The following is a 14,349-nucleotide window of genomic DNA, read 5'->3' on the forward strand; positions in this document are numbered from 1 at the left end:
CTATATTGTATTTTGCTTAGGGCAGTGAAGCTTCTGTCTCCCAATTGGCTAAGCTGCTATAGAAGCGTAACAGGTTCAGCTTTCCTGGGATCTAAATGGTTTTTGTCATTTCTATGTGAGGAAAGGAAAGTTGAAATCCATGGTAGCCATGGAAAAAAGAGCTTAAAAAAACCTTCCTGTGTTTTTCTCCTTGACTAGAAGGACCACCTCTCCTGGTATGTCCCATGGAGGACCTTACGGTCTTCAAACAAAAACATACTGGAGGTCCTGGGCCACAGGGAGGTTAGGCTGGCCTCAACCAGAGCCAGGGCTTTTTCGGCTGTGGCCCCGATCTGGTGGAACGCTCTGTCACAAGAGACTAGGGCCCTGCGGGACTTGACATCTTTCCGCAGGGCCTGCAAGACAGAGCTGTCCCACCAGGCCTTTGGCCAAGGCACAGTCTGACCCCCTCCTTTGGTAATCCTCACAGAACTCTAGCCCAATGGTTGCCATTAATTTGATTATGAATTGGTTTTAGAATGAATTGATTTTAGAATGCTGAGTTACTTTTATTGTTGTTAGCCGCTCTGAGCCCGGCTTCGGCTGGGGAGGGCGGGAAATAAATAAATTATTATTATTATTTAGCAGTTCAAACACAGAAACCGTTCAACCTCTCTACAATAGAGAGAGGAACCTTAGCTCAGAGGGGCCTGGCAGAAGTTCCCAGGTTCAGTCTTGGGCATCTCCAGTTAAAAAGGCTCAGGGACCAAGGCCAGGAAAGATCTGTGCCTGAAACCTCGGGGAACCAAGTGCTGCCCATCAGTGGAGACAATGCTGGGTTAGATGGGCTGATCGTCTGACTTACACAGCAGCTCCTTGTGTTCACATGGCTGGAATCAGCAAATGGCATGGGCAGGAAAATGCCAGGGACCATGAGACTTGGAGGATCAACTGTGGGGAATACGGGTACCCTTCTATTTAAAAAAAAATTTCCTGAGAAAACAAGAGCCAGGTGAGATGGCCCTGTCATCACATCCCCTGCTAAGCTAACTTGAGGGTGCACCAGAGAAACATTTGGCCAGCACCTAGCCTCCCCCTCAAGGTCACATGGGGGATGAAAAAATATATATCAAAGAGCTGGAAGAGATATCCTGAAATGTAAACATCTGGAAAATGGCAGGGTATCAGTTTGAAGAAGAAGAAGAGTTTGGATTTGATATCCCTCTTTATCACTACCCGAAGGAGTCTCAAAGCGGCTAACATTCTCCTTTCCCTTCCTCCCCCACAACAAACATTCAATGAGGTGAGTGGGGCTGAGAGACTTCAGAGAAGTGTGACTAGCCCAAGGTCACCCAGCAGCTGCATGTGGAGGAGCGGGGACACGAACCCGGTTCACCAGATTACGAGTCTACCACTCTTAACCACTACACCACACTGGCTTGAGTGAACCAGGGTGCACTGAAGTGTTTTTCCTCAGAGGAGAACCTGTGGCCCTCCAGATTCACCCCCCCACTACATACTGGTCATGCTGGCTTGGCCTGATGGGAGTTAGAGTCCAACAGAATCTGGAAAGGGACAGGTTTCCCACCCCTGCTTTAGATATTCTAATGCTAGCCTAAAAGCTTTCAAGTTCCAAGTGAATTATCTTATCCCTAAGGAGAAATAGAACTATTGCATCTATAGAGACGGGCCCAGAAATCAGCAGGCTGGCTGCTGCATAAATCATATATATTAAGAGGAAGAATAACAGCTAAAGCTTACTCTGAAATATGAAGCAACTGTCTGCGTTTTCATATTGGTTGTTTCCCTCGGATGATGCGTGGAATCCTCTGGCTCACTCTATATGTATCAAGAAAGAAAATAGCACCTCTTATCTATACAATGTCTGAAGCTTATTGCACCAGTTCAACAAAGTGTCCTCTTAAAGAACACTATTAATAATAAAAAATAGTCATCCTATGCTGCAGATGCTACTGAGTAATCACTAGGAAAGTCAGAGGTTATTACACTAAAAACATTACAATACTTTATCACACTGTACAAACATGCAGAAACACACACATATACTGAACACAGTTTGATAACTGAACATACAGATAGATATCTGTTGCAAATGGCATTTGCAGGAAAAATGGTTTGTCTAGATTTCTCTCTTTCTTTTTTTAAAAAGATTAGGACTGTTAACATCCTGCAAATAATAATTCTGTACCCTTGTCTCAATGGTTGTTTTCAACAGAGCCTGATTAACCCCACAGCCAGAACCTTGGTATGCTCTCATTTTTAAAAAAACATACCAATCAGGAACACATTTACTTGGAATTAAGACTTCAGTGTAGTCCAGAAAACATACTTGCAAGGAAGCAGGCTTAGGGATGAGTGCTAAGGACAGTGACAGCAGAGAATTAATTTAGCTTTCCCTGAAGTAGTTATAAAACTATAGTCAGAAAGAAGGGAAATGTAGGTTTGTTACCTCACGGAAGGAATACGAATTGCACAACACAAAGAAATCCAGCTAAACAGAAAAGAAAACAGGAGAGATAAAGAGAGAGGGAGAGAAACCAAGGAAGGGGTTACTTGCTTACTTTTTTTATTTTTGTTTTAGTAGCAACAACAACATTGCCCCTCTCGACTTCAATAGATGGGTCCAGGCGGCTGCCCATGCGGTTTCCTTACCTTAGTTTGGCTGATTGATTTCTGTGGCGTCCATGTCTGGTAGTTTATCGCACTCTTGGTTTTCGTATGTGCCAAGTTACCTAAGAGAAGAAAGAAGGCACCTTACTCAAGATGTTCCACCCCTCTAGATATTAGTCCAGGGATGAGCAGAAGGTTGGTCTACTGGGATAACTCTGGGAGACTTGCAATTGATCCAAAAGATTTCTGACTCCCGGCTGTTTGACAATAGCCGTGGCAGAACGACTACCTCCCCCTATGACTGATGAAGTGGAAAAAGCTTGTGCAGAGGTCGCACACCCAGGAGGTCAGAGCCTCAACACACCCTTCCCGGCAATGGTGTTGTTTACTGGAGGGAAAGGGCTGAGGGAGCAGGGAGATCAGGAGCGTGTGGGTGCACCAGCAGGAGTGACAAATTGTTTCCACTGGTGCACCTGCACTGTGCAAACCTCCTTGCCCCCCTCCCTCTGATGAACAGCAGTGACACTGCTCCCAGGAAGCTAGCATTGCGTTTCCACCCAACTGGGCAAGCTGCTTCTGAGTTTGGAGCAACCAGGAATAGCTTTCTGGGTGGAACGAGGGTACGTTCAGCTCAGTTCTGGTATAATGGTACCTCAGGTTACATACGCTTCAGGTTACATATGCTTCGGGTTACAGACTCCGCTAACCCAGAAATAGTACCTCGGGTTAAGGATAAGAACAGAAATCGCACGGCGGCAGCAGGAGGCCCCATTAGCTAAAGTGGTGCTTCAGGTTAAGAACAGTTTCAGGTTAAGAATGGACCTCCGGAACAAATTAAGTACGTAACCAGAGGTACCACTGTACTCAGAAGAAATCCCTGTGTTCAGCATCTGCTTAAGTTCCAAGTGAATGTATTTTGCCTCTGGGTGGATCTCAGGGCTCTAGTAAAAAAACAACAATAACCAGTTGCCCCCCCCCCAAAAAAATGTTTAGGGGTGCTCTCATTTTCCTACTCATACTGAAATACTGCCCCTCAATGAGGCCAAACTTAGATTCACAAAATGTTTAGATGTATGTGTCCCTCCCCCAGAAAAAAAGCACTGACAATAACACAGTAGATTCCGTAAGATTGAAGTCCGCCCTCCATGTATGATTATTATTAACAAATTTATAGACCAGATGAAACTTTTTATGTATGCAAGCACGGCTGTGCGGATTCTGTTAGTCCAGAAATGGAACTATGCTGAGATGGCAAAACTTACAGGAAGAAGAAACCAGGAAGAGGAGGTCTTTAATAAAGAATGGGGAAAGCTTATAATTTATTTGAAAAACTGTTGCAAACAGTTACACAGCGGCGTAGCGTGGGTTGTCAGCACCCGGGGCAAGGCAAGTAATTTGCACCCCCTAACCTGGGGCAAGGCAAGTAATTTGCGCCCCCTAACCCCTAACCATGGTCATTAATACTGACAGCTCTACTCTGGGGCAAACTTCGTGGTGACTACTGCCCTCCGTGGTGTTGTTTTTGCAATTAAAGGACCCCTGCCTCAAATAAAGCATCTTGGGGATTGGGGACTGGGATTTGCCAAGGGAGCTGGGAATTGCAGTTCAGTGGCGGGTCAGGGGGAGAGGGTCCCTTCCGCATCTGGGTGCCGCGGGCCCCTTTGCGCCAAGACGCGCGTCTTTGGGCGTCGCGGCGCAGCCTTCTCGGTCTCCCTCCCCGGCCCGGCTAGCCCCGACGCGGCTTCTTTCTGGTACGGGGAGGGGGCTTCTTTCTGGCGCGGGGAGGGGGCGGCTCTGGGGCCAGTGCGTCGGCCGGCCTCCGGCGCGGGTGGGCGGGCCCCATCGGGGCAGGTGGGCGGTCTTGGCGCGCAGGCACTAGAGCGCAGGTAGCTGGGCGCTTCATTCGCTGCCGGTGGCGTGTTTGGCAGGCTGCGCGCGTCCAGACAGCGACCCGAGCCTGGGCGGCGTGGCGCTTGATGCCGGAGCCTCCGCCCGCAGCGCCCCGTCGGGAGACCCGGCCGGAAGGAGCCTCGAGCCGGCTGTCGGACGCGGCTGAATCAGCCAGGGCGGCATGGCAGGCGGCGGCTCTTCGGCGACTCCGGAGGCAGCGAGCGCGCCCCCCCCCCCAGAAGTTGCGCCCGGTGCGGCCAGCCCCTCCTGCACCCCCCACGCTACGCCACTGCAATTACACACATTGGTAGGATTGACAGAAAACTTGTATCAAAAATTTGAACTATGGAATGATAAAGGATTTATAAGAATAGTTACGAAAGTGAGGCAGAGGTGAAAATCATTATATTAAGATCAACAATGGGGGGAAGGAAGTCAAAGGGGACTACCGTATATGTTTATTTATTTTTTAATTCACTTGTTTATATAAAATAGAAAATACAAAAATAAAATTTATTTTAAAAAACATAATACATGTAGCTTTCAATGAGCCACAAGCACATTCCTCGTTTCCCTTTTGCTTGCGAAGAGAGAAGATAATGAATACTTGGCATTTACATTTATTCTCCAAATCTTATTGATGTGATTACAGACACCAGAGCCGCCCCCTTATCACCCTCGCCTTTTGTGGAACTGCACTACCTGAGAGAAGAGAATTTTATGATGGCTTACCAAGCTCTAATATAAACGAGGAACAAGTCTTAGAGTGCATTGCCCATGCTGGTGCAGGAAGCAAAGAGGGAGGCTATATTAATGAGCATTTTAAATGCCCTTATAAAGTGTTTATTTTTATGTTTTGCATTTATATCCGACTTTTTTCTCCAAGGAGCTTGAGATGGCATACATGGTTCTCTTCCCCTCCTTGGTTGATCCCCACAATAACCATGTGAGGTAGGTAAGGCTGAGAGACAGCGGTCGGCCCAAGATCACACAGTGAGCTTCATGGCTGAGTGGGGATTTGAAAACCTAGTCGCCCAGATCTTAGTCTGACATTCAAGCCACTACACCACAACTGCCTCCATCCCCTGCAACTCTATTGACAGGCCCCCACCTGGTCCCAAGAGCCAAGCCCCAGCTGCGCCGTTGCCTGCCTCCTGATGGACAGCTGAGCAGGCTTCTGCTAAACTTTCTTCTTTGTGTGGACTACGGTGTCCTGCAATTCAGACAGGGCAATGCGGACTAGCAGGGCCTAGTCTGCTTACTATGTGATTTGTGGGGACTTGATGTACCCAGTTTAGAGCATTTGCACCAAAATTTTTGAAAACCCTTGACTATAAAAAAATTCTAATCCCAAATGCCTTCCATAAAGCGACTTCCTCATTACAATTCCAGAAGTGGCTTCAATTATGCAGAATTTAAATATAAATTAATCTTGCAGTTGGGTACTTGGGGGGGGGGGGAACAAACCATATACACTTGTGGGAAAACTAATTACGTGCTGACTGCTGAAATAATTGACAAATAGTGCATAAGCATAATTTGCATTTTTCATATTCTCATGCCATATTTGAGGTGAGCAGTGACAAATATGACCAGAATGGCTGGCCAGCATTGCTGGCAGCTTCCTTTTCTGGTCTCAGCTCCGCCCCCGGGCTGCAGCCTATTGGCTGGTGGTGCAGGTCACCTGGATGACCCAGAGCCTATGGCGACAGCCCAGGGGTGGCGTGACCCCCTGGGTCACGGGAGCCAGCACTGGGTCACAAAAGCTGCCCACATCATGACTGGTGAGTGGTCACTGCTGGTTTACTTATATATGTGGTTGGTGGATAATAAACATGAACCAAGCACTATGCATCCTTGGGGGTGGGGGTGGCAGAGGGTGCAACTGGAGCCTGAGAGAATGTCAAATGTAAAGAGAAAGAAGGTATCTTTCTTCATATGTGGTACCACATATGGTCCTGTAAGACTGCAAAAGTCTTCTGGGAAATGATCCATAATGGATTGAAAATCATGTTGAAAATAACCTTTGTTTTAAAAAATTAGAAGCTTTTCTTCTAGGTATACTTGGAGAAGAGGTGCCGAAAGGCCAGAATAAACTGTTTATGTATCCAACCACGGCTGCCCAAATGATATATGCCCAAAACTGGAAAGAGGGTTTTGCCCCCAAAAGAGACCATTGGCAATTAAAACTGATGGAATTCGCAGAGATGGTGAAACTTACTGGAAGATTAAGAGATCAAGATAATAGACTTTTTGTAACAGAATGGGGGAAATTGAATACATGGAAACAAGTTGGAAACAATTAAAAATGTTAGCAGGATTGATATAAACAAGAGCAGTAAGAAATTTATAGGAATTATAAAGGATAAATTTGTAAAAAGGATAAATTTGGATATGCAGTAAGAAAATAAGAAACTGCAGAAGGGGAGGGAGGGAAGTCGCAGTAAATATTTTTGATTTGTGCAGATTTAGATTCATTGTTGAATATTGCAAAATGGGGAAAATATATTAACAAAATAAAAGAATGTCAAACGAAGAGTTCATATTTTTTCTTTTGAGTCCTTCCTTCATTATACTACAGCCAATTTCCCCTGCAACATACTGCTACACAAGAGTAGGGGCGTAGAGTTGCACTTACATTTTTTTTTACTGGACGTTGAGCAAATAAATCGTTCCCTCATGACTTTTCAGCTCAGCTGCTTTGTGCAGAAGAGTTCAAGGGCTGAACTCTCGACATCTCTAAGTAGGTATGCCTGAGACACCTGCTATAAACCCTGGAGAGTGGCTGCCAGTCAGTGTAGACAATAGCAAGCTATATGGACCAATGATCTGACTCAGTGTAAGGTAGCTTTCTCGGTTCCTAGTCTCTGAAACCCACAGAAGTGCAACACCTGAGGCACAGGAGTTCTGCAGCAGACCGAACTGTGTGGAAAGAGTTCCCAGAGGGTAGGACATGTGGAAGGACGGCTTGTAGGGAATGTTTCCTGGATGAGGGCAACACATCCGCTGCGTAGCCTTCATTCTGCTGCTCCTTTCCTGTGGCGCTCAGTACCGTGGCAAACGCCTGTTTCCCTCCATGGTAAGGTAGAAGATGCTAGCCCAGTTGTGAACTCAAAGGCAGGCAGCACCTAACACTGGACCTGTCAAAGGGTAGCATTAGTACTGTAAGACACATTACCTGTTTTTGTAAGAGGGTGGATTACCAGCTGCCGAGTCAAATAGTTTTCCGAGGATCGCAAGAGCAGTACAATATCAGCTGGCAAAGTGTCTCGGTTTTTGTTCAAGAATCCACTTGCGTTATAAAGAACCTATTTTTTTTTTAAAAAAGGACGGCAAAAGTTATACAGCAAATTTCCTTACGTTGACCAATACTTCCATGCATTAGGCCTGCTGGTTCCAATTTCAAACCATTCATTAAAAGCTACAAAGTGGTAACAATCTACAGCAGTGGTGGTAGTGTGGAGATGCTGAGCTGTTCTCCTGATCCCGTCCTTGCTGCTTACCTGTATGGGGTTGTGAACAGGGTGGTGGCATGGTCAAAACTGGACCTCTACCACCCACCCAACACTCCTGCCAATGTGCTCATGTGCCCCTGACATTCACACCGGCCTGCCTCATCCCAGTGCTGCTCAGGTATGCTGCAGTGATGCATGTCTGCCTCACCACATGCTTGGCTACTGGTGACATATGAACTGGGCCTCAGGCTGTAATCAGACCACACCCACCAAGCTACCTCACCCACCAAGTGATCATCAGCATACTTCTGACCCCAAAACCCTAACATGCCTACAATGGGTCTGTTAGTGAGTGAGGCGCTGCTTCAGGTAGTTTCCAAATTTGTATTCCATTCCTTTGTTTTTACAGTTGCATTGTGTATGCATGCCTTAAACAGCAAAAGGATGCCATGACTGTTTGTTTTTGGGCTGTGATACTGGAGGATTTCTCTCCCAGCAAAACTTTTTTCTATTTATTGGGAAGAATATAAATGATTATTCTGAACCAATTATTTTTAATTATCTGAAGTCTCATGTCCTCATGTGCCAGAAAGTAAACAAGTATCATGATGTATTATTGAAATAATGCAATTTGATAGTGTTCTATAACCTGCTTTGATAAGTAGCCTAAAATTTATTTTTATAAACCAAACAAATAATTTTACCTTCCCTGCATAATGGTAAATCCCAAACGTCAAGTCTATTCTTTTTGGTCTCCAGAAATATTTTGATTTCAGGTTGTCTTCAAATTTCTCTGTAAGGGAAACACACAGGTTTTCTTCTAAGGGAATAACATAAATGCACTTAAGCCCATGGTTGCTTTTCACCACCTATTCCTTCTCCATCTGCAAATGAGTAGGCATGTGCAGATGCTTCCATAAAAACTTCTAATACCGTTTTGGTGGTTTCTTCTCAATTGATGTACTACAAATGGCCAACTAGTAGTGGTGGGCATAAGACCATTAACTGCAGGGTCTAAAATTACCTGGCTGCACCACTGCATGTAACTCACGCCTGCCGTAGACAACACTGAGCTAGTTAGTCTGAAGGTGTCTATGCTCACTCTTCCCAAAGGCACAATAATAATAATGAATAACAATAATTTTTTATTTATACCCCGCCCTCCCAGGCCAAGACAGGGCTCAGGGCAGCTAACACTGAATATAAATACAGTAAAAACATTAAAAACAAAAACAAAACCCCCCAAAAACACACACACACACAAAAACAGTTGATTAAAACTTAAGTTAGAATACAGTTTAAAATGCAGCCTCGCTTTAGTGGTAGCCTATAGATCAAAGCCATAAGGGGAGAAAATGTCAAATATTCTCCAACTATCCATGCTTGCGCTACATGGATTTTTCCCAGCGAGGGAAAATTTATATACAAATCCCATATAAGGGGATCCATTAAAATAAATAAATAAATGAGACACAGAATTTCCACTGGCACCCTTTGGTCTACTCTGATTGGCAGTGGTTGTCCAGAGGTTGAGACTGAAGTTTTCCCCACCCCTAGTTGGAGATAGCAGGGATTGAACCTGGAACCCTTTGACAACGGAATATGAAAACACAAGGAAATGCTCTTTAACTTGGACTGTTAATACCAGTGCACCTTTAAGTACAAGCTGCAAACGGCTTACCCACAAGCGTCTGATCAGTGGCGCGAGGAAACCGGCTTTCCTCATCAAGCAAGGACAATAATCCCATTGGTTTTTGCAGGAACATATCTAACAGGGGCCTGTTGTCTTCATACTCAATAACTCGTGCATCAACGCCTTCATACAGGTATTCATTCTGCAACAGAGGACAAAATGTGCTTTGCTGAGCAACACTGCAAAGTGCTTCATGTAAATGAAGAACATAGAAGGGAGTCGGTGCTTTTAGGTTAGCTGTCAACGCCCCCCCCCCAAGAAATAAATCTGTTCTGCAGCAAATCTTTCATCCTCTGCTCCGGTTTGGGGGAAACTAAAACCCCTGTTTCCTGTCAAAGGCATTTTTATGACCCCAAATCTCCATGCTAAGTATTTTTAAACCCATAGACATGATTCTGAGTATAAGATGGCTAAAACACCGCCATGATCCTCACATGCACCAGAACAAACACTTCTGTGTTGTGCTGATAAAAGCTGTTCCTAAAATAGTCAGTTCTTGTGAAAAGTAGACAGGTTGACAGGGCTGAAAATGCAGGTGTGTGTGTGTGTGTGTGTGTGTGTGTGTGTGTGTGTGTGAGATTAAACCACTATTTATGAATTCTCAGTCAGCTTTTGTATGACGAAAGCACAGTCTCCCCACTGATGTGACACACTGACAGGAAATGGCCACCACGTAATAACCTCCCATCTTCATTACGTCTCTGGCTTCTCTATCAAGATTACCAAAAGCAGCATCAGTGAGCGCTAAAGGTGTAAAGGTGTAATACCTGCCTCTTAGAGTAAAGCTGTAGAGGAGTACATTGAGTGGGAGCTGGTTTATGTGATTTGTAGTGGCTGGTGATTCCCCAGTGTTTTCTCAATGGGCTGAAATTGGCGTTTTTGCTCCAATTAGCAGGATAAGTGCCAATTTTCATTATATTTTAGCAATATATTCTATCTTGTTGGTTTTTTTGTTTTGTTTTTTCTTGTAAACCTCTTTGGAAACTTTGCTGAAGGGTAAGTGGTTAATTAGAATTATAGAACTGTAGAGCTGAAATTATAAAAATGTAGAGTTTGACCAAACTGCGGGAGGCAGTGGAAGACAGGAGTGCCTGGTGTGCTCTGGTCCATGGGGTCACGGAGAGTTGGACACAACTAAATGACTAAACAACAACAAGAGTTGAAAGGGACTGCTAGGGTCATCTAGTCCAACCCTCTGCAATGTAGGAATCTTTTGCCCAGCGTGGGGCTTGAATGTATGACTCAGATTAAGAGTCTCCTGCTTTTCCGACTGAACTATGGGTGGTATCTCCAAATATGTGATAGGTTGTCATATATGTGATAGGTTGTCATAGCCACTATGATTTGTCCAGTTAGCATAATACACATAGGAGCTGTTACATTAAGTGACCAGTGCAAAAGCAGCTACAGCAAATAGCTTGTATCCGAGCCATTCAGGTTAATAGTCTCCTTCTCTTGGTTATAATGATATGCGTTACGTGGGTTAAGTGCATTTTACAAATAAAAATATATTCTGCCTCTAAAGCAAAAGACACATTAAGCAGCAGAGTAGCCATCTGGAAACCACTTATTCAAAGTGCAGTTAAAGGAGTTATTTTAGATTATAGCGTATTCCAAAGGGACAAGCCTATTTATTACCTCACTTGGCACTGTAAATGCCCATTCTTCCAGGTGAGAGCTGTTTTTCCCTCACTTATTCTTGTGGTATGAAACTGAGAAGACTTTTTACTAAGCCACCCTTGAAATGGCAGGATGCATGATATGAAGTGGGGGAGGGGTGGAGGGAAAGAATAACATCTCTCCTTCTTCCACTATAAAGGGCGACTTCTGGGGAGTAGAAAAGGTACCCTCTATATGGCAATGAAGCTGCACTTTCTTTCAGAGCAGAGAGCAAGCTCCGAATCTACAGCACAGTGGAGGCAATTTTCAGGTAGGCAGTAAAGGGGTCCTTTCCTTCCTCTTCTTCCTCCACAACCCCTCCCCCAATGCTCTCCAAGTCTCCTGATTCAGGCTGCTAAGAGCTCATATTAAGAGTTTGGGGATATCTAAACTTAGGGTTAGGGGACGCGGGTGGCACTGTGGGTAAAAGCCTCAGCGCCTAGGGCTTGCCGATCAAAAGGTCGGCAGTTCGAATCCCCGCGGCGGGGTGCGCTCCCATTGTTCGGTCCCAGCACCTGCCAACCTAGCAGTTCGAAAGCACCCCCGGGTGCAAGTAGATAAATAGGGACCGCTTACCAGCAGGAAGGTAAACGGCGTTTCCGTGTGCTGCGCTGGCTCGCCAGATGCAGCTTGTCACGCTGGCCACGTGACCCGGAAGTGTCTGTGGACAGCGCTGGCCCCCGGCCTCTTGAGTGAGATGGGCGCCCAACCCTAGAGTCTATCAAGACTGGCCCGTACGGGCAGGGGTACCTTTACCTTAAACTTAGGGTTCTTCCAGATGAACCTTTTAAAGCATTCAGCCTGGCTTGCTTGTGGGGAGAATGTAAGCAGGACCAGAGGCTCAACAAATGAGATGCTTGCCATATAGCAACTGTTCCATGACAAGCACCCATCCTGATTTGCTTGAGGATCTTCTCATTTTTTCACCCCACGTGTTCCGGTGCATTCCACTGCCATTTTCCTAACCGCAAAAAAAGTCAATTTCTTTGCAAAAGCGGATTTGTTGTGCTGCGGCAACAGAGTGCTTTAATCCACCTCAATGGCACAAACCCATCTTGCCCCGGTATGCTCTTGAATCCCTCCCACAAGATACTGACAGTCTGGGGGGCAGCATAATAAAAAAAGGAGTTTACTAGATGGAGGCTTATAGTCAGCAGTTTCTGTAACATTTGCTCTTTCCTTGACTGGGGAATCTTTTCCTAAACAAATACCCCACTGCCATTTTAAACTGTTAAATATTCATTTTTCACCCTTTTAATAAGCTCCCGAAGTCTGTTCACTGACCCTTCAAGTTCATTAGCATTTTGGTAATTGCACTATCTCATTTGGCATCCGTCTTAAAAAATCAGATTAAACTGTACAGTCAGACTAACCCCACCCCACCTTTTGAATTGCAGTAAATTTCAAAATTGAAATAAAAGCAAATTGTCATTTCTCTCCCCCACAGAATATTCATGGTTAATATGCTTGTTGGCAAATGATTATAAAAGTTCCAGGTTTTTAAAGAGCTGCTCTGTATGATATTCATTTAAAAAAAAATTCTGCTGCTGAACCATAAATTACACAGTACACCTTATTCCTCATGAAAACAACATAGCAATTGCACCAAACCTATTATCACTGTGTTCTGTTGCCTGGATACTGTAAATGGGAAGCCTAATGTAGTTTTAGACGGACATTTAAATTGCAGAAAGCAATCATACAGTTCTGCATAGAATGTATTATAAACAAAGCATTTTACAGTCTTTGGTTTTTCATTGCCTCTCCAACAGAAGTTGTAGGTAACTTTTCCTAGATAAAATTGGGTATGGGTTCAAAATTACCAAGCTCATTTTCACCATGCCCACCCACAACCTTTTAGCCTTTGCGTTAAATGCTCTTTTTACATGTAGAATGACCTTATCCTTAAAAATTAGCGGTATAGACAAAAGAAAGTACTTCATGCACCAAATCGGGTCCTCCCTTAAAGAGGGCACGTATTGCAGTGAGACCTGGAAAACCGACACCCTGTGTTGTGGGTGGGTACGATTGGTCAGCCACAACACCCGATTGGTAGGTCCCTCGAAGCTGGGTACAATCTGGCCAATGGGACGCAGTCCAAATGGTTCGAGGGACCTATTTATGCCCATGCATGTGACCGAGAGCTTCAATTTTCGGCGTGTGCCTTCGGAACACCCGCCCACCTCTCCCTACTTTTAAGGCTTTGCGCTTGACCTTGCTATGCTGTCGTGTCTTGTCTGTCGTTGGGACAGGGGCACAGCAGGAATTTTCCCCACTTGGCTGATTGGCTCTTGCCATTTGGTTTTCGCCCGCTGCGTAGCAAATCATCACAACTTGTAAGGTAGTGGATAGGCTCTGGTTCAGGTGATAGGGATGGGAGAACACTCTCGCCATCCCTTTGTGAAGGATATTCTGTTAAAGGAATCCAGGGACTCAATGGTTTGGTCAACCCCTGAGAAGGGGTTGTGCCCGTGCCTGAGTCCAGGAGGACATTTGCGTGGTGGAGTTAGCCTGTTCCCAGCTTTCTGCTTATCCAGGTGTTCACCCTTGGCTAACCTATGCTGGAACCCTGGGTCAGCGCTACCTGCATGGCAGGGAGCTAGTCGAACCAGAGCCTATGCAAACAGTCAATAGCTGTAATCAATAAAGTTGTGGCCTAAATTCTGCCAAAAACCAAAACCAAAATTTTGAGCCAAGTGTGAATTTATTTAGGGGGGAGGTTTCTTGGTCCGAACACGCAAATAGTTAAACTATGAAATTCACTCTCAGAAGTAGCGGTGGCCACCAACTTGGGTGGCTTTGAAAGAGGGTTAGACAAATTTGGTAACGGTAAAGCTATCCATAGTTACAAGCCATGATGACTTCCTCATGCTTCTATTGCTGGAGGTTGCATGCCTGTGAATACCAGCTGTTGGGAATTACAGGTGGAGAGAGAGGGGCTGCCCTTGGTTTCTGGTCAGGGGCTTCCCATGAACATCTGGTTGGCCACTGTGAGAAGAGGGTGCTGGGTAAAAAAGAGGCCTTTGGTTCTCCTTATGTCCT

General features: G+C 45.2%; 1 protein-coding gene across 2 annotated transcripts in view; it reads right to left on the reverse strand.

Annotated features, from left to right (window-relative positions):
* MYO3A (myosin IIIA) overlaps positions 1 to 14,349 on the reverse strand; it is a 107,917-nt gene that overhangs the window by 32,248 nt on the left and 61,320 nt on the right. Inside the window, exons 20-25 of one of the 2 annotated variants that reach the window (XM_028750999.2) lie at positions 9,637 to 9,790; positions 8,660 to 8,748; positions 7,679 to 7,808; positions 2,653 to 2,732; positions 2,450 to 2,491; positions 1,741 to 1,818 (exon numbers count right to left, since the gene is read on the reverse strand). In XM_028750999.2, the coding sequence (XP_028606832.2) occupies positions 1,741 to 1,818; positions 2,450 to 2,491; positions 2,653 to 2,732; positions 7,679 to 7,808; positions 8,660 to 8,748; positions 9,637 to 9,790 (573 nt within the window). The remainder of the gene's footprint in view (positions 1 to 1,740; positions 1,819 to 2,449; positions 2,492 to 2,652; positions 2,733 to 7,678; positions 7,809 to 8,659; positions 8,749 to 9,636; positions 9,791 to 14,349) is intronic. The other variant, XM_077936835.1, reaches the window with a different exon arrangement.

Source organism: Podarcis muralis, chromosome 12, assembly GCF_964188315.1.
Source record: "Podarcis muralis chromosome 12, rPodMur119.hap1.1, whole genome shotgun sequence".
Taxonomy (NCBI): Eukaryota; Metazoa; Chordata; class Lepidosauria; order Squamata; family Lacertidae; genus Podarcis; species Podarcis muralis.